Source organism: Ovis canadensis, chromosome 3 (genome assembly GCF_042477335.2).
Source record: "Ovis canadensis isolate MfBH-ARS-UI-01 breed Bighorn chromosome 3, ARS-UI_OviCan_v2, whole genome shotgun sequence".
NCBI lineage: Eukaryota > Metazoa > Chordata > Mammalia > Artiodactyla > Bovidae > Ovis > Ovis canadensis.
In genome coordinates, this window is record NC_091247.1 from 79,101,871 (window position 1) to 79,123,340 (window position 21,470).

The following is a 21,470-nucleotide window of genomic DNA, read 5'->3' on the forward strand; positions in this document are numbered from 1 at the left end:
TTTTGAGGTAAAATTCACATACATTTAAATTTTAGGTATATAAGAGCTGAATTTTGGCAAATAAATACCTACCTACATCTGGTAACCCAAACCTCTATCAAGATGAAAAACATTACCACCATCCTAAAATGTTCCTTTGTACCCCTTCCCAGATAATCCCTGGGATTACTATAATCCCATATTCCAGCATAATCCCTGTTCTAGCCTCTCAGAGCTGACCACATGTTCACATTTTTCAGCCAAAGATTAGTTTCCCTCTTCTTGAACTTCATATGAATGACATCATACAGTTGTACTTTTTTGAATAAGGGTTCTTTCAACATTTAGAGATTTTTTTAATTCATGCTGTAACATAAACAAGTAGCTGGTTCCTTTTTATTGCTAAATAATGTGCCATTGTATGATTATACCGTAGTTTATTCTCCTTTTTGAAGGAACCTTGCCTATTTCCAAGTTGGCTATTATGAGTAAAGCCACTTTGAACATTCTTGTGTAATTTTTGTTGTTGACATGTGTTGTTTGCACTCATCTTGGAAAAATACTTAGGAGAGGATTCGCTGGGTCATAAATCAGGTGAGTGTTTAGTTTTTTTATAGAAACTTCTAGACCATACTCCAGTGTAATTAATTGTACCGTTTTACACTCCCATCTGGAGAAGGCAGTGGCAACCCACTCCAGTGTTCTTGCCTCGAGAATCCCAGGGACGGGGGAGCCTGGTGGGCTGCCGTCTCTGGGGTCACACAGAGTCGGTCACGACTGAAGTGACTTAGCACACTTCCATCAACAATGCTAACAGTTCTCTTTGCCATAATCTGGTATTAGTCTTTTTAATGTTAGCCATTCTCGTGTATTTGTATATGTGGTAGTGTATCTTTGGTTTTAATTTGCATTTCCCTGGTGACATTGAGCACTTTCTCATGTGCGTATTAGCCATTTGTATATCTTCTTCTGTGAACCCTCTGTTCATATCATTTAGCCATTTTCCAGTTGAGTTGTTTGCTTTTTTTGTTATTGAGTCACGAGAATTTTAAAAACATATTCTGTATATTAGTCCTTTGTCGAATATATGTTCCACAAATATTTTGCCCTAGTTTGTGGCCTACTTCTTTATTTTCTTATTAATGTCTTTTGATGTGCAGAAGTCTTAAATTTTGGTGATGTCTAATTTATCCATTTTTTCTTCCATATGAAGTTACTACTTTGTATGTGCTAAGAATCTTTTGCCTACTTCAAGTCATGAATCTATTCTTCAATGTTTTCTTCTTAAAACTTGATGATTTTAGCTTTTACATACAGTGATATATCTGAAGTTAGTATGATTGGAAGTAGGGGTCAAGGTTCACTTTCTTTCCTCATTGTGAACATTTAGTTATTCCAGTACCATTTTAAAAAACAATAACAAAAACACAACTTCTCTTTACCCATTGTTTTGTGCCTTTGTTGAAAATCAGAAGACTGTGTAAGTATGAATCTATTTCTCTCTCTCTCTTCTGTTTCATTGATCTTTTTGTCTGTACCACACTATCTTGATTACTATAATTTTATGCTAAATTTTGAAGTCGTATAGTGTAAGACCTCCGACTTTGTTTTTCCAACAGTGCTCTGAATACTCTAGAGGATTTGATTTTCATATAAATTGTAGAATGAACTTGTCAATTTACATTAAAAAAAAAAAAAACAAAACCTGGTAGGATTCTGATTGGGCTTATATTGAGTCCATAGGTGAATTTAGGAACAACTGATGTCTTCATAATATTTATGGAGTCTTTTGCTCATGGACTTACTTAATCTTTCCATTTATTTATAACTTCTGTCATTTCTCTCAACAGTGTTTTTTAGTTTCTAGTGTCACAGTCTTGTGCATGTTTTATTAAATATATTTCATGCTTTTCAACACTATTGCAAGTAGAATTTTTAAAAATTTGTTGCTGATTGTTTTCTGCTAATATGTGAAGACAAAATTGATTTTTAATAGTAACTTTGTATCCTGTGACCTTGATAAGTTCATTTACTAGTTCTTAGTAGGTGTTTGTAGATTCTTTAAATCTTCCTGTATAAACAATTACATTATCAGCAAATAAATAGACTACTTATTTTTTTAATCTTCATGCTTTTTGTTTCTCTTCCTTGCCTATTGCAACAGCCAGGATTTTCAGTACTGTATTGAATAGGAGTGGTCAGAATGGGCATCTTTGTCCCATTCTTAATCCTAGCACATGGTTCTCATTTTTTTAATATTAAAAAAAATGGTGGTCTCACAGTAATTGTATTTTTAGTGTTTGTTTGAAAAGATGCATGTATGCACATGGATTTATAGACTTTTTGCAAGAGTTGCCATCTCCAAATTAGCATTTTGCTGTATGCAAGCCAGTATCTTTTTTTTAATATACACTTTTGTTTGGTTCCATGATGTAGTTTGAATGTGGTTTATATGTTCTTCAAGTTTCTTTCTAACATAAGCACACATTTTTGGTTTCTGCATATTGCTTTTTAAAAGGCTAAATAATATTCCATCTAATGACTGGACTGTAGTTTAGAAATAGTAGTACTAGTCTGTGCATGCCTAGTCATGTCCAACTCTTTGCAACCCCATGGACTGTAACTCACCAGGCTCCTCTGTCCATGGGATTATCCCGGCAAAAATACTGCAATGGGTTACCATTTCCTCTCCAGAGTATCTTCCTGACCCAGGGAACAAACCTGAGTCTCCCGCAGCTCCTGCATTTGCAGGCAGATTCTTACCACTAAGCCACCAGGGAAGCCAATAGTCATACTAGTAGTGGTTCCTTATGATGGATTCCTAGAAGTGGAATTACTCTGCCAAAGGGTTTGAAAGTTTATGTGGCTCCTAATATACATTGCCAAGTAACATACTGATTTATAATGCCACCAGCAATGTTCAAGCTTGAGAAATCTTTAATTTCTCCTATTAGACAGGACTTCTCTGCCAGTTTTCACACAGGCTAGTTTCTGCATGTGGAGCATAAAAACCCCTACCAGTGACTTCATCCTTCTCTCTGCTTTCTTTGGGAGTAGCCTTGTCTCTCAGAAGCAGAGTACTTGAGGACTGTTTCATGGAAAATTTCTCTACATGAAATTCCACTCTTGACCTTTAAAATCTGGAGGAAAAAATGGTAATTTATCTAAGCTTGCTTACCATCCCCGTTATCCACTTTGGAACTGTGATAGTGGTTTCTAACTTTCTATTATACTTAGTACAGACATCACTCAACATAGGTATGTCATACTTTTCATACGGTGTTACAAAAGGGTCTTCCCAGGGAGGAGAAGCTCATTATGGATGTGATTAGGTCATCACTGGTTTGATTTCAGTCCTGTAAAAGTAAATTCCATTGCAGTAAATTTCATTTTTAGTTATATTAGGAAAGTAGTAGAAACATAAAGCGCTTTAATGCTACCCTACCATGATGTCACTCCCAGAAATACACCAAAATGTGAAGCCATTAAGTCTTTTTACTTTTGTATTTATGATATTCTCTCTCATATTCATATTTTAGAAAACTGAGATCATGGTATTTTATAACCTAAGTTAGGCATTTAGTGGTTTTTAAAAGTTACTTTTTTAAACTATTTTTATTATTTATAGTACTTAAAAGTTGTATTTATGTGTAAGGATTCTCTATTAAATATTAAAGTGTTTCATATGGACTGAGCTTTTTTTCTGATTTAATTTTGTATCTGCTTATAATGCAGATATGTTTTGAAATATGAATGTTTAATTTTTTATGAAGTAACTGTATTATTATTTTTCTTAAGATACCTGATTTCTAAGATGAATTCAGTGTTCCCATATTTTCTTCATGGTCTTTATAGTTTCATTTTTTTACTGTTATGAATTTTATTGTTGATTATTTCATTCATCACTTTGAATGTAGAGAGTGCTGTGGTAGGGCCTAAAGAATATAAAAATGAATAGAGGTGCTTTATGGTCCCAGGGACCCTACCAAAACAAGGAGGATGAAACTTAGTCACAGATAACCCATGTCAGAAGTCAATAACTGCTAACAGCCCTTTTGGTTTTTTTTAATATAAATTTATTCATTTTAATTGGAAGCTAATTACTTTACAATATTGTAGTGGTTTTGCCATACATTGCCATGAATATGCCACGGGTGTACATGTGTTTCCCATTCTGAACCCCCCTCCCATCTCTCTCCCCATCCATCCCTCAGGGTCATCCCGGTGCACCAGCCCCAAGCACCCCGTCCCATGCATCGAACCTGGACTGGCGATCCCTTTCACATATGATAATATACATGTTTCAATGCCATTCTCCCAAATCATCCCACAGAGACCAAAAGACTGTTCTATACATCTGTGTCTCTTTTTCTGTCTCACATATAGGGTTATCGTTACTATCTTTCTAAATTCCATATATATGCATTAGTATACTATATTGATGTTTTTCTTTTTGGCTTGCTTCACTCTGTATAATAGGCTCCAGTTTCATCCACCTCATTTGAACTGATTCAAATGTATTCTTTTTAATGGCTGAGTAATATTCCATTGTGTATATGTACCACAGCTTTCTTATCCATTCATCTGCTGATGGACATCTAGGTTGCTTCCATGTCCTGGCTATTATAAACAGTGCTGTGATGAACATTGGGATACACGTGTCTCTTTCAATTCTGGTTTCCTTGGTGTGTATGCCCAGCAGTGGGATTGCTGGGTCATATGGCAGTTCTATTTCCAGTTTTTTAAGGAATCTCCACACTGTTCTCCATAGTGGCTGTACTAGTTTGCATTCCTACCAACAGTGTAAGAGGGTTCCCTTTTCACTAAGTTTGAAACACAAACTTGTTCACAGGAGAAAGATTTCATTTCCAGATCGGAATTTCTTACAAGGTTTCATGCAGGAGATGGCATTTGGGCTAGGTGTTTCAGCCAGTAGAAAGAGGAAAAGAGATGTTTAAAAGAGATGGAGATAGGAAAACATAGCTCAGGTCAGATTTGAGGAGCAGTTAATAAAAACAAACCTTCATGGAGTATATCCTCATTACCAGGCACTTTGGAAGCATCAACTTGTTTAAACCCCACAGCAATTGTATAAGGTTAGGACTATTAATATTACCACTCCTTTAAGTATACAAAGTCCCAGATGGGTGAAGTAAATTGCCTAAGATAATTCAACTGGTGAAACCAAGATTTGAACCAGATCTGTGACACTCCAAAACCTGAGCTAACAATTAAAAAGCTAGTTTGGAGCCAGATTTAAATGTAATCATAATGGTCTTTCAGATTAAGGGAATCATACCCTTAAAGATAGTCTGTGTTCAGCACAAAAATGTAGCAAGACTTGTGTTTTGTGTGCTTCTTAAGGAAAGAAAAAAAAGAGTATCTGGAATATGCTGTCTTTGGGTGTTCTTCTGTATCATCACATGAAATTAGACTGTCTTTCCTCTGGGGAAAACATTATTCCTCCGATAACGGAAACTTTGCCTTTTTTATTTTATTAAGGGTTCTGTAGGAAATGGATTCTTCATGTAGAGTATGCAGAATTTTATGCTGTTATGCTGCAAATACAATGTTTGTTGAGTACTGCACCCAAAATAATTCCCTTCGTTACATTTTTTTTTAGAATGAAACATGTGCATTTCAAAATAAGCAGCTTGATAGTGACAGCGTTTGGTCACCATCATTTTAAGAGAAGAGGCGGGTGAAGAGCAGCAGCAGCATGTTCACCCTAGCATTGTACTCACCTCTGCCAGAAAGTTTTTAAGTAAGCGAGAAAGAGTAAGGAATAATGCACGGTCTTCAATAAATGTCAATTTAAAAGCATAGTAAGAAAACCCATATTAGAGAAGGTATAAGAACATGGGATTAAAAATCTACTGTTGCCACAGATAGATTTTATTTCAATAGTCCTTGGAACCCATTCTGTTCTCAATCTTTTACTTATTTCAGGATCTGCTCACATTTAGCTGATGTGTCCTACTTCACTGAAAAAATTCAGAGCCACTTTCCTGAGATTATCTCTCTATCTTTACTCATTCTGTCCCACACTTTCCCGACCTACCCTTCCATCTCCTGATTCTATTTCTCTTTATAAAATGTTATGACTATCTCTTCTATCTTAATGTCTCCGTCATTTATTGCTTTTGTTTTGCCCCACAGACCTATTGCTGATCTGGTATCCCATTCTTCACTCCCTAAAAGCGCAAAGAAGCAACCACTTTTTTACTTCCTCCTAGAATTTCTGTCTCAATGCTCCTTTTCATTGCCAGAAGTCTCAGAAGAATTATCTGCCTCTAATTTTCACTGCTTGTTCTCTCCCAGCCTTTATAGATTGGCTTCTATCCTTACCACTCTGGAATCACTCTCTCAACAAATAACCTCCTAACTGTCAGAAAGTGGCCTCTTTCTGTCCTTAAACCACTTAACCTATTCTGCTACTTTTGACTCTATTAGCTTACTGATCTTCCATGACTGTTTTCACATTCTATCCTCTCTTCTTCCTCTGGCCTTCTCAAGGTAGATAGACTTCAGGTTTTGCCTTATTCACCTTCTCCTTTTATTCTTTATTTTTCTCTGATTGAATGCATCCACTCATATGACTCTTCATCTCTCACCCCTCCACTGTCAATTCCAGTCCTGCATTTCCACATTAGTCCAGGCCTTTCTTCTAAATTCTAGCTTTCCCTTTCCATTTGGCTGTGAGAGATTTTCTCAGGAATATCTTAACAACTCAAACTCAATATATCTAAAAGTACAACTTGTATCCTCTTTTTCCCTACATTTATAACTCCCACCTCTCCCATCAGTCCTCTTCACTAGCCCTATACAAAAGCAAGACAGACAAATAACAAAAAGGCTTGGTCTTCCCCTCTTGTCCCGTGATGAATGGTTAATGGCACAACTGTCTTCCCATTAGTCAGAGCTAGAATTAACAAATTATTCATTTATTCATTAAACATATACCTTCCAAGTGAGTGCCTGCCATATTCTAGGTACTGTTGTGTAATCTTGATTACATTCAAAGATCCCTGCTCTCAAGGTCACAGACAGTAGACAATAAACATAATGAATAAACCGTATGATAAATGTGATAAGAACAGTGGGGGTGGGGGAGGGAAGAGCAGAGTAATGGGGATCAGGATTACCAGGGTTATGGATAAGAACTTGCAAATTTAAGTAGAGTAGTCAGGGTAGACCAGATTGAGAAGGTGACATTTGAGCAAAGTCTTGATGGAAGTAAACGATTTAGCTGTGCATGCAGATATCTGAGGGAAGAGTGTTCCAGGAAGAGGGACCAGACAGTATAAAGGCCCTAAAGTGGGAGCTGGCCCGCCAAGGTCAAGGAATAGCACGGAAGCCAGGGTGGCTAATGCAGTGAGCAAGGGAGAGAAAAGCAGAAGATCTGGTCAAAAGGGCATTGGGAGGCTATTATAGGGACGTGGCCTTAATTCTGTGAAGTCAGGAGCCACAGCATTGTTTTATGCTGAAGAGTGGCATGCTCTGATTTATACATTTAAAGGATACATTGTTTGCTGAATTAAGGACATGAGAAGTTGTAGTTGAAACAGGGAGACCAGTTAGACTTAAGTGCAGCAATCCAGGTGAAAGCTGGTGATGATTGAGACTAAGATGATGGAAGAGTTGATGAGAAGTTTTTAAAGAAGAGTCAATACTATTTGCTGACAGGTTGAATGAAGGGTATGAAAGACAGTAATTGTAAATATGAATGACAAAAATAATATGAATACCAGAGACACTGGAAGATGAAGTGATAACTTGTAATGGAGGGGAATGGGAAAGAGAGAAGTTAAAGAGCTAAACTTGGATCACCAGGCCCCCCACTCAGTGATTTCTCCTCATCCTGTGGCTTTAGGACACAGATTGGCGTGGCATTATTTATTTAATAAAAGAATAAAAGATAGAAAAAGAGAATGAAAGATGACTATATAGGAGAAGACTGAGGAAACAGAACTAATTATATTTAGGAGTTGATGATTTTAATAGAGCAAAATGAAGTGTCTAGCTTTACTCCAATTTAAATATTTTTTCTTCAGTCTAAACTGACTGAGGTCAGTGTAGTTGTGTGAGCAAAACTGTTGCCAGAAGGTCTCCGTCTTCCTTTCTTGATAAATGCTTCTTTTAGAATCCTTTGTGGATCGAAGGGGTTTTATGACCTTCCCATGTTGAATCCCATGCCTTCATACAGTACTGTGTCTAGAGTGCAGGACTTCCTAGATTTTACAGACTGGAAACGTTCTGGTCTCCCATTCTTCACTCCCTGAAAGCTAAAAAAAAGCAACCACTTTTAATCTTACTTCCTCCTAGAACATATGTCTCAATACTCCTTCTTTTCATTGACCATGAAAGAGGGTTATTTCCCACTTTCTGCCATCATCCAGAAATTGTCACGATGTCTCCATGTGTGAGTGATTTCATCATGTTGGCTATTGTGGGCCATGAATAAAATTGCTGCTGTGAGTAGAATGAAGCCCAAAAGCAGTCTGTGGAAGGGTTGCCACTTTCCCCACACCTCCTCAGTTTTTGTCCTGCCATTCTGGTTGGTCAGGAGAGCCAACAGCAAGTGTCCAATTTCCCCTTTTTCTTAAATAAGGTGCCAGGAGGCAGTGCTTTGTACTGAGATTATGCTGATTTGTACACATCACACTGAGGCCTGGCACTCTCCCAGAGAATCTGCTGCATTAAGAATTTGATTCACTCCAGATAGCTAAGCTTGAAAGTTGTTACATTCTTGGTTTAACTTGAAAAATGCCAGGAAATTTAATGTCGGGATTGTCACTCTGCACTCATTTTGATAAAGCTTTAGCTAGTAGTTAATTGTTATTTCTGTTTTGGTCATCAGGGAAAATTTTTAAAAGGTTAGTTTCTAGCAGGAATATGGCATACAGCACCAGAGTGAGGGACTAGGAAAGTCGTATATCAAGGGATGATTTACATCAGTATTTGCACTGTTATATTAGTAACGTGATATTTCTTTTATTACTGCTGATATTCCTATTTCTGACCCTTATGATCAGTGTGAGAAGTATGTTTTCAGAGAGTAAACAACCACCAACTTAAAATTCAGGTCTGGAACAGGAATAATCATTTAACCTCACAAAATATTTTCTTGAGGACAGGAGATCTGTACGAAAGCTAAGCAATGTTTATTCTTTATTTATGGGGGGTGGTGGGGGGGACTTGTGTTGGGTTTTAACACCAGAAGTTGATCAGAGGGTACAGACTTCCAATTATAAGATGAACAAGTTCTGGGGATATAATGTACAGCATGGTGATTTATAGTTAATATTCTATTATAAACTTGAAAGTTGCTAAGAGAGTAGATCTTAAGTGTTGCATCCCCAAAAAGGAATGATAATTATGTGACATGATGAGGGTATTAAGCTAAGGCTGTGGTGGTAATCATTTTGCTATTATAAGTGTATCAGATGTACACCTTAGCTTATAAGTTTAAGTTGTACACCTTAAATTTATACACTGTTATATGTCAATTATATCTCAGTGAAGCTGATGAGAGAAAGGCCTACAGAAGTAGAATTAACTCAACAAGAAATGGATCCCAACTATTGCTCCTGAGCTAAAAGCAGTTGGGGGCCTAGGAGCTAGAGAGTCTCTGTGGAGATCCTGCCTTGTGCACTGCTATGGGGCTAACATGAATCAAACCAGAGAGCTTGATGGCCCATACGGAAGACCTGTAATAACTGAGCACATCTCAATCTCTGTTTCTTTCCCATTCCTGTTCAAGGATTGAGCACCTCTGAACTCTTTTTCTTTTTTTTCTTTTTAGCCTTGCTTTCAGAGGTTTTATCACATTCTTTCCAACTTCAGCTTTCTGCCCAGCAAGAAGCCTTGTAGCTAATAAGCAGCTGTAATACAGGAAGTTGAGGTTGTTTTTATTTAAAAACAAAACAAAATGGCAGTGGTAGAACATTGGTATTCATAGTTTCAACTGTGAGCAACTCAGAAGGCCCCTGACTTGTGGTGATTTGTAATTTTCTGAGGGTAAGTCACTTAGTTTAATGAGTATGTCTGACACACCTCCCACATCTAAAATTCACCACAGCTTTATTCAGCATTTGCGTGCCAACTAACTTTTACAATGATAAAAACATATTTCCTTGTGGGAGACTTGCCTGAAAAGAAACCCAGCTACAAATGCTGTAAAATAAATGAAGATTAGGTAAACAGACCTAAGAAGTAATTTGTAAGTTTGAAAGATCTTAAATTTTTCTGGACTTGCCTCACAAGAGTTGGCAGCATTCAGACATGAAAATTAAGGCAGAATCTTTTCTGGCTTTTGATAAGTGATGTCTTAGGGTATATATCAATTACTGCACATTAACTTCTTCTATGGAGCTATGATTAGACAATATTATATTGCCTTTTCATAAAGAGACATAACATCACAAAAGAGAGACCAAACCTAAAATACAAAGATCATAAAAAGGACAGATTACGGAAAGCAATTTTTGGTGTTTGTTTTTTCCTTGTTAGTACTCTAGTTAAATACCCAGATAGCTTACTATAATTCCCAGGAAGTAGCATTCATCATATTTTTGAGAATGCTTTCATACAAGAGAAAGATGATGAAAGAGATTCTACCCACTGGAGAATCAGATGACCAGGATGTGGGATACTTAGGAACCGACTGTCATGTCTAGCGTCTTACTCACTGTTCTAACACACACCACATGACGTTTTGGGCAAGGCTGGCAGAGGTAAATAGGAAGCTGAAGAACCTGAGATAGCACCTAACTTCCTGCTAGCTTACTCTGGAGGCAGAGCAGTGCCAGACTGCCTAGGTTATTCAACCTCCCTATATGTCAGTTTTCTTATCTGTTAAATGAGGATAATGTTACCCGTCTCTTTGGATGAGAGATGTGAGAGTTGGTCCATAAAGAAAGTTGAGCACTGACGAATTGATGCTTTCGAATTGTGATGCTGGAGAAGAATCTTGAGAGTCCCTTGGACTGCAAGGAGATCAAACCAGTAAATCCTAAAGGAAATAAACCCTGAATATTCACTGGAAGGACTTTTGCAGCAGCTGAAGCTCCAGTACTTTGGCCATCTGATTCAAGAACCAACTCATTGGAAAAGATGGTGATGCTGGGAAAGATTGAAGCCAAAAGGAGATGGAGGTGACAGAGGATGAGACGGTTAGATCACTGACTAAATAGATATGAATTTGATCAAACTCTGGGAGATAATGGAAGACAGAGAAGCCTGGCTTGCTGCAGTCCATGGAGTCACAAAGAGTTGAACACAACATAGCGAGTGAACAACAACTACTTGGGATGGCATGACTAAACGTATAGAGAAATCTTAGCACCTGGGAGAGAGTAAGCTGTTATTACTGCTCTAGTCATTGCTGTTATTTTTGTTGTGATTATGAAGGGGCTGTCCAGTTGAGTCGGAAAAGGGGAGTGGGGCTGATTTACAACTGTTGGCTGCCCAGGAGAAAAAAATGTTTTACTGTATGATCCAGGTATAATTAAATTATAATATAATTTAACATTGTTAATTACTGTTAACACTGGGTCCTGGAACTGAAAAAACACTGCTTTCTCTCCTGCATATCTGGAGAAACCTTGTAGTCAATGAGAGGGAGTTGCCAGCCAGCCATAGTACTTGCTTCTGTCTGTTCCATCTCCAGCATATTTGCCCTTCTCCTTCTCCTCTTCTCTCTTCTTCAGGTTTAGATTGCTCAGTCTGGAGCCTGAAACTCAGTCAGGTATTGATTTAGTCTCCCATTATCTCCCTTCTCTCCTTCTTGTCCCCACTCTCACTGTGGATTTTAATCTTAGCGTGGCTTCTGACTCTATGTGTGACCATAAGCAAATTACTTTGATCTCAATTGCCCAACCTTTAAATGGAATGAAAATGGCTCTGCCCATTCAGAGGACAATTGGAGAGATTTATGGAAAGGGCAGGTGTTGAACATTTTCAAATTTCTTGAAAGAAGGATTCCTGGACAGGATGGATTTCATAGTATAAAGGCTATTTCCCAAGGAAGAAAATTCTTTATTCCAGTAGATGGAGTTTATCCCCTAGTAGTGCCAGAGCTTTTTCATTTCAGCTTTGCTATCATGAGCCTGTATGTTTTTTAAAATACTGCTTTTTAATTTGCCCTCCTCTTTCAAATATTCATAGGCACTAATCCACGTTATGGCTTTACAGACAGTAAATTAAATTATATGAATTCTGAACACAGTGCTTTTGAGCTGTAGCGAGTCTGCAGCCTTTGAAACCACTAACTTAATTTTGTACAACTCTTATTCAGTAACTCAAAAAGAGCCAAACTTTTTCCTTTTGAATTTGGTTTAAAAAATAATAATAAATTACTCCCAGGCAGTGGTACTATGTGCCAGATTTTATCTGGGACCTAAATCTTCTGTCTACATTGAAAATCTCCCGGAGTTAAGCAGTAAGCAATGCTAATGAAGATGTGGTATATAACGAATTTTACCTTCGCCACAGCCTTGTGGTCTCTGCTGTGTGACTTTAGGCTGGTCACTTAATCTATATAAGTTTAAATTTCTTTATCTGCAAATCTGTATCCACAATAAATTTATGAGAGAATTAAATGAAGTCATCTTTACTGAGCACTTTCAAAGTATTTGTCTGCATGTAAAATCCTACCTCTAAAACAGCAGATATAAATGGAAGATAATTAATTCTGATATACTGTCATTACTTAAATTAGACTAAGCTCATTCAGGGCAGTCTCTGTTATCATGTTTCATAGAGTCTTCTTCCACAGTAAATAAGTATTTATTGAGGAAAACAGAATGATTTTCTAAATTATTTTTAATTCACTTCAGCATTTTGTCTCAAGCCTTTGAAGAGCCTTGATTTAAACAAATCTTTATCATTTGAAGATGTGTGTGTGTGTATGAATGTGTTTAAAACAACACAGACTCAATGGAAAGAGGATGATCAAACTGAGCAATTGGGTTATTGGGGTTTTTTTCTGTGGGTTTTTTTTTTGACAGGAGATTATTGTTTTAACAAGTGTAAGAAAACTGATTTTCCTTTGTCACTTATAAATTTATTTCTAAGACAGGATTTTAGAAATCTTTAGAGCAGTAATCACAACATTTTCAATACATGATGCCTTTCGATTTTTGTATTTTCATGTGCATTTGGATGTATGTATATATACATTGGGTTTTTTAAATTATAGCTTTAATTATATCATGATCACACAGTATATCATACTGTGGTTCTGAAATAGGAAAACCTACACAAAAATCAAGGCTGCTTATTCTTTGTGGTATTGGTTACTATTTCTCTGATCTTAGGTATTTTGTAACTGCATGTCTTCTTCAGCTATTTCTAAAGAGATCATTCTAATCTCAGGTTTTTAGAGCATGTCTATATAAGCTCACTTTAACTGTTTTCTTTTTTTAACAAAATTCATTCCCTTTACTAAACTGCTAAAATAAAACCGCTTTCTAAGGGTATGTTCTCCCACAATTAATGCAGCATGCATCAAGTATCCAGCCTCTATGCATGTTTAATAGACCTTTGAAAAAGGAGGAAACATTTACTAAGTTTTTCAGAAGTTAGAATCAGGTTAACAGTCTGATGCTTATAAACCAAGTCTTTTGGAAGACAGACTGCATCCCTTAATCTGTGGTAGTTTCTTTTTGGTTCTTGTGTTTTTTTCTGCTGCTCATAGATCCAAGAGTGTGTTTAGATGCAGGAAGTACTCCAAAGACACTCTAAATGGTACCAAGCAATGACACTAAACGTGCCCCCCCGCCCCCGCCCCCGCCCCCCCTCCGCTACCCAAAGAGTTTTAGAAATACCTTGGTTACCCTTTCTGAAAGGGTTACATTTTTTCAAAAGTTTATCTGCAGTGTGTAAGTTTTCAAAAGCTGTTACATTTTTATGAAAAATTACTTGCTGTAACTTTCTGTGGTTGATGATATGCTAACAAAAACCACTTCAGTATTACCTTCACTAGATACCTGCTAGCTTCTGAGCCCAGTATGTTGTTCTGTGGGCTTCTCTGTAAATGCCCTCTACTTGAATTTACCATTATTTGTGGATTTTACATCAGTGAAGATTTTGAAGGATTCTGGCCCAGTTCAGTTTCTTGGTTTAATAGAGGTTTGAAAAGATTCTTTGATGATGATTAAAGTGCAGTTCACACTGCCACCCCTTTGATTTGACTACTGAAACAGCAGATGTGGTAAAGCCACACTGCTCTAAGCAAAACTAAAGTGCGCTGCTCCATGCTCACCTAGGTGAGTGCAGCTCCCATAGGTAGCGTAAAGGAGTAGTGGGTTTCCCTCCTTTACCATGTTGGAATTTACATTGTCTTTAATATAAAGCAATACATTTTAAATGCATAGAATGTGTGGGCTTCAGTATAACAAACTGAACTTTTCATTTGTGTCCTACCACTTGCTCTATAATCACAATCACAGGTAAGAAGGACAGGTTACCTCTTTTGTTTTAAATTGTTGAATGTCTGCCTGTATTACAGATGATGCTTTCTGCTTTATCTGTAACTACTTTTTCTAAAATGACTGTGCTCTTGCGTTTATTGGTTTATTGATATGATTACTTTAAGGCTGAGTAAAACCAGTGGATAAAAATAAACAAGTATGAAAGTCTCTTTTAAAAGTATCTAGCGTGGATGGACAGCTAGGAGTACTTTGCCCTTGCAGCATGGTTCTTTGTGGAGCCTTAAATCTTGTGTGTTTAGCCCACAAAGCACATGTTAATATTAAGTTGTTTTTAAAGTGATGGAGTTGCATCACCATGACTTTTCTGTGCTCTGTGGGATATCATGTTGCTTTAATGTAATGAGTCCTGGGCTCCTAAATTTCTCTCTCCATGCTGGAAATGATTACATAAAACTGAATGGCTATATCTGAAGTCTAATGAATCTTGAGAATTTCTTATTCTTCAAGAAAAATATTACAAAGACTTTTCTTATTCTTTGAGGAGGAGAACTTGCATTTGTAACAAGTTTCTGTTGAAGATATCAGCGATTTTAGGTTTTATATAGCATTCTGTTTGAAAAACAAGCAGCCTCTCTCTGCTGCAAGGTCTGTGTTTTAACTTTGTGCAGATGTGTGCTAAAAGAACATGATGTGCTTATTTGTTGCATTTATGCTACTTTCTTACTTTAAGTAAGATGGATGAAATTACATATTAAATAGAAACAGCAGCTCAGACAGCAGTCCTTAGCAAACTGAAAAAGCCTTTCAGAGACAGTAAAGAAAATGAGACTATGATTTTAATAACCCATGGACTTTTGAGAGAATTGTCTACTTAAATATGTTTATGTAATAATTTCTCTGTTGGATTCATCAATGTTAACTCTCTTAATATTTAAAACTAATCTGCCATTAAATCGTGTTGGTGAAATGTTACCCAAAGTATTGTTTTATATCTTAACCAAATATAACACTTTAATTTTGACATAACTGCAGTTATAAACAGACATACACTGATGTGTATAGCATGAAACTCCAGTTAGTGAAAATAGCTATGTGGCCTTGGGCAGGTTATTTAACCTCCCTAAAGCTCGTTTTTCCCTTTCTGTATGATATGATACCTACCTTTTAGGATTATTGTCAAGATTAAATGAGAACATCTATCAAGCACTATTTTTTCAGAACACGTTCACTCACATTCTAGTTCTAAGCTTCATAAAGTACACTGTGTTTTTATATGATACTTCTGAGCCAGAAAATACTTTGTGTTCAGTATTTCTTATTTCTAAAATGAAGCCGTATGTTGGATATTATTTATCAACTTGATTCTAGAGTAAAAATTCAGAATAATGTAGAATAAGTTATTCTTAGTGTATTTAAAGAACACATGTTTATTAAGTGGCTACTGAGCAAAAAACATTGTTTCCTATGGTTTACATTTGAATATTTTTGCAATTAAATTAAAGAGAGGTCAAACTCAATGCTATTCCCAGTTCATTTTATAGTCTCCCTTTTGTTTGTTAGTTTCCATTTTCTGCAATCCTGTTGTAACTTTAAGAAAGTTCTCAAAATAAAAAAAAGCATCTGACTCTGTTGCATAGTCATTTAAAAATAGGGTTGATCAATACTGAAGCATTAGCTAGGAGTTCAATTTGGTGCTTTTTTATTGATTTTAATTACCAGTGCCCTCAGGCTTGTGTGTGTGAGGATGAAAATGATATATGAAATATGCACCCAGGTTAAACAGACCAATAATCTTTGTGCATCTGCAGCCACTATAAACAGAATCCTTTATGTGGAAGTGACTTTAGTATCAGTTAGTTATATACACACGCACACAAAACCTTAAGTCTCCAAGTGGCCTCCTGAGCCAGTGTTTTTGCTATTGAGGCCAAGACATGTACAGTACTTTGGGAAGTTTCTTTTAGTTATTTTATTAATTATAAAATGCTACTCAAGTTTATTATGAATCTTCAACCCACAAATATACTTTTTTGGCCTTTTAATTGTTGATTGTAAGCCAAAATCTTGGGGATTTGAAAGATGTTCTGCTGAGTGGCCAGTTGCAGACCAATCAAGCCAAGAGGGTAAATACCAGGGAAGTCTGCTCAGCAGGGCCAGTATTATTTAGAAAGTTGTGCAAGGAAGTTGGCTGTGGACAGAGGTTGCCATGTGTCATCTGGCCCGTCAGTCAGAGCTATAGCAGCTGTTGCCTGTCACCAGGGCCGCTATATGCTACTAACAGACACCTATCAGCACTAAAGATCCCACTGCCTGTCCATGGGCCCAGGAAGCCATGGACACACAGACGTAAAGTGTATAACTCACTGGCCACCAGTTGGGATGGAAGCTCATTTAAAACAAACAAAAAAGGAGCCTAGGCACTAACTCCTTAGTCTTTCGTGAGACCCTTAACCAAAATATATTAAAGAAAATAGGTTGGATTTTCATCAGTCTGTTTTTGACCAAAATTATGACTTTGGAAATGTAAAACGATTACACATTTGAGCTCAAAGAGATACCCTGGTTAAATGAGAGATGAGAGAGTTTCTCCACTAGATAACAAACTATCACTACCAGATTATCATTAAAGAGGCCCTCTCTAGTTGAACACAACAGTGGGGGGTTGGAGGGGGGGGATTGGAAATAACAAGCATTCCTTTTGTGATCATGCAGTAACCTAACAAATAGGATACATCCCAATTCTAAATGTAGACAAGCCTCCAACAGTTTCTTTTTCCCCTACCTGTATTCCAGAGACATCCTTAGAGGAAAGGATTTGGGGGCATTAGTATCACTATCTATCTGATTACTGTGTTGACATTTTTTAAGAGCCATTAATCATAGGAAATGGAACTTAATGATGTGGAAAGGTACACAGCCAAGGAATATCAAGGAAGTAAGCTATAGCTTACTTAATATTCAGATGAGATTGAAGGGAAATTCATCTTTAACCCTTTGTTTTTTTCTTGATTAACTCATTACTGAACTGCACAGCTGAATAATTGAGAGGCGACTAAACAAACACGGGGAATGGTAAACATAGCAAAGGGAAATTGAGAAAGGCAAATAGTCTCCTAAGTATTACAGGTATGCAATATATAAAGTATATAAAGTAATATTCACCTTAAGATTATGTAGAGGTCTTCCTTGCAGAGCTTCTGTTTGAGGAAGAAGTCACTTTTTGATAATCCTCTCATCCTTTTTCTCTTGACTTCTGAATCCTTAATATACTTCATATGATTTAATCCATGTGAGGCATAACCGTTGATGGAGAATTCTTAGATTGAGCATATGCTTGCACAGGTTACACTGTCATCATGGGTACACAGAAGTAAAGAACAAGAGATATGGCATATGGATAAAGTGATTTGTTTGTCAAAAGCGGGCAATCCTTGTTGGGTATTTTGCTGGATTTTGATAGCAGCAATTCATTGTTTGCCTAATAGCTAATTTAAATGCAGAACATTTTCCTAACTGAAATTTGGAGATACATGAAACAGATATAGGTGTCCTTATTTAGAAAATATATCTGGCACTAAACTCTAAGAACATTGCACTGTAAAACGTTTCTGATGCTGATTCTGAGCAGGAGCTTCTTTGGAAAGTAACTCAAAAACCTCAGATCATCCCTTTCCTTTTTTCTCCCAAGACAGATCACCTTTATGGCATGGGGCACATGGTAGATTTCCAGTAAAGACCAGTTGGTTGGTTGATGTATGGATCTGAGATGAAGAGGAGTGATTTATGTAAGGAGACTGGAAAATAAGTAATATTATTAATGTGTGGTGGGGGTTCTTTTTTTTTTTTTTTCCTCTGCAGGTTTTTGTCATTCGTTGGAGGGACACTATATGAGATTGGAAAGCCAGAAATGCAACAAAAAATAAATTCATTCCTCGAAAAAGAAGGAATGGAGAAAACTGCAGAAAGATTGCAAACAACAGTACACACCTTACAGGTCATCATAGATGGTCTTAGCCAGCCCGAGAGCTTTGACTTTCGAACAGGTAAACAATGAATGTGAATACCATTCACTTGAATAGCTCACAGTGGTCCTACGCCACAGGATCCTCTGTCCTGCCTTTCTCTCCATGAGAAAACTAGAGCACAGTGACCTTCCTTCACAGTCACTGAAGCTAGTAAGTATCCAGAGCCAAAGTTGAGGCCAGGCCTCCAGACTCTTCCTCCCAGGCTTATTTCCCATCACACTAGACTAAAAACGTCATGCATGTGCTGCCATGTTCATGGAGACATGCGTTTTTCAGAATCCCTTTGTAACTGTTTCTACCTCAAAAGAGTCGGAAGTCCAAGGTAAAGCATTCAGTTCACAGATTAAAGTGAGTCTTCTTTCTAAGTTACAGCCTTCCAGGTTCCTGGATTCTATGTCAGTGAACACTGAAGAAAAAAGATACTCTCTCTCTGTTGATTTTCCTTCTAATTAAAAGTCTCATGGCTTTCAGCACAGGTAGATGGTGAAGGAAGTTTAAGAGCCATAGTTATTGAGAGCAATGCCCCGGTGAGAAGGAATTAAGGTATCAAATGACCTACTTCCCCAGGAAATTTGACTAGGAAGCCCTGAGATTTAAATGAATCTGTGCTTGTCTCACAGCATTTTTATGATACCATGTTTAGGGCTTGGCTCATTTCATCCTGGGTTATGCTGTGTTGAGGTGGTTTCTTTGAAAAGGTCTGGGGGAATTTGTGTTCATCTGTCAAGCTCAATGTACCATTCCCTCAATATCTGTGTAAATTTGAAATTAATTTTAAGGTCGGAGAAAAATAAAATGAAACATACAGTAAGACCTATGCCAAAAATGTAGTAGAAGCCTTCTGGGTGGTCCGTCCAAAGTGAGTACTTCCGTGGACAAATCCCTCACCCTTTGCAGTTATTCTTAGGTGTGAATTCCATAGGTGTTGTCTAGCAGTGAGCAGTGGCTTTCAAGCAGGGTGGGAGTACTATGCCTAAAACCACTACATTAGAAGGTTGGCAAATACGCTCTGTTCTGGCTTTTCTTGTCCATCTTTGTTTTTTTGATCTTGATGTTGATTGTTACATGATCTCAGTTACACTGTAAACTCAGAGCAAAGATCAGCCCTCAGATTACATAGCTGAGTTAGACAACCAACAGCTAAGTTGGTCTTTACCTGATGATGCCTCTAGTTGAGCAGAAACATACACCTGGGCTCTAAATTGAGCTTACCAGTTACTGCAGTATTTAGCATTGTTTCAAGAGAAATTTCCAGTAGATCTCTTTGGAACTGACTTTTGCCCTAGCATAAGTCACAGATTTCTAGATGTCTGAGAACTTTCATTTTAACACTAAATACATCATCAGGAAGAAAGGCAGACAGTCATACGTTTAAAAGAACAGATAGTATTTTGAATGTTTCTGCATTTATGTTACATCTCTTTTCTTTCCTCCATTGTCTCAAAATTACTTCCTTTCTTGCCTCATTCTTTCTTTATACTCATCCTGACTTCTGTTTCTCTGGTGATATAATCAACTCTATGTTATTAACACTCTGGTCGCCAGTTGGTTTCCATAATTGTGTTCATCAGAAGCAGCCTGGTGACAGGGCACTGAGTATGTAGCCTTGGCAATCAAAGTGTTAGAGTTTCCCTGGTACATGGAGGCTTTTCTGATTTCTCAGTGGCCCAGGCTGTGTTAAGTAGTTCTTGACTCCGATTTTCCATGCAAAATTAAGCAGCTGATCAGAAACCCTTGGGAATTGTAGCTACTGGACCTCTGTAAGAAAGAGGGAGAGTTTCTAAGTATAAAAACAATACTTGTGAGGCCTCAGAGACCATCCTACCTCTGACCATGATCAACAACTTGGTTTCCCTTTGCTTTGACACAGTCCTTGCCCAGTGTAATGGCATATTCAGTGGGCTCTTTATTTTTGGAATTCACACCTGCGCATCAGATGGAATTCTACACAATCAATTCTAGTGTTAGCATATTCCTTTTTATGAGAAAATGAGATTTAAGGTTTAAAGAGGGGTTTTGTTTTGTTGTAAAGGTAAAAAGAGGATTTTTTAAAAAACAACACCTTGATTTCAGTATGGTTAGGCTGGGGGAGGGGAACCAAGAGGTGACCAGTTGCTAATACAAATGTAAAGGATAGTTTTAACAAGTAATCAGGATAAAGCCAACAGCTGTGGAGGAAAAGGAAATGGAATGGGTGGAGGGGAAAATGAGGTCTTAGTAAAAGGAGATCCAAGCATAGAATGTGTTCTTTGTTATTAGAATCAACATTCAGTAATCCTAGGAAAGGAGGCCAAGAGGAGCATGGGTAAATGGAATCCACAGATAATCCAAAAGCCCTGTTTCAATTGTTAGTTGTAACCTTCTCCATCATAAAACATTTGTTGTTGTTTTTGTTTTGTTTTAACTTAAGCCATGATTCCTCAGCAGGCTTTGTGCCTGTCTTTGGTGGGGGGTAGTGTTAATGAACAGAGAAATGTATTGGTACACTGGCACGAACAAGGGAAAGAGGGCTATCAGAACTCGAGAGTAGAGATCTGTGCTTCATCTTTGTTTCTTGAGTACCTGGTAGAGTGCTAATAGGAGTTAATAAATGTTTTATGAATTGAATTGAAAGAGGAGAAAGGACATAAGGTACTGGCCCATCTGGGTTTCTGAGCAATAGATAATCAAGAATCCATTCTTTTTGATTGGATGCATTTATTCAAAGTGGATAGGAATTGATCCTTGAGTTCAAAATTTGGGGGGAGAAGTGAGAAAGAACATTTAAATTTCACCACATTTAACTAAACATTTATGGATGTTCTCTACCCACTTTAAACATTTTGAGAATTCAGTCACTTGGAGGAAAGCTCCCATTCTTCTGTCAACAAGGGTCTTATTTTCTCAGTATTTGTGATTTAGCCTTGCATATTCATTGAGCAAATGTATTTTCTCATCTCCTCTTCATAAAGAAGAAAATAAGACACTCTACTCTTTTAAGTCCCTTATGTATGTGCTAATGTTCACAGGTTAGCAAGACAGAGTTTGAGAA

The 21,470-nt window shown here is 37.2% G+C and overlaps 1 protein-coding gene across 1 annotated transcript in view; it reads left to right on the forward strand.

Moving 5' to 3' along the window:
- Positions 1-21,470, forward strand: part of SRBD1 (S1 RNA binding domain 1) — a 228,727-nt gene that overhangs the window by 206,139 nt on the left and 1,118 nt on the right. Inside the window, exon 20 of the mRNA XM_069583411.1 lies at positions 18,273-18,457. Within this exon, the coding sequence (XP_069439512.1) occupies positions 18,273-18,457 (185 nt within the window). The remainder of the gene's footprint in view (positions 1-18,272; positions 18,458-21,470) is intronic.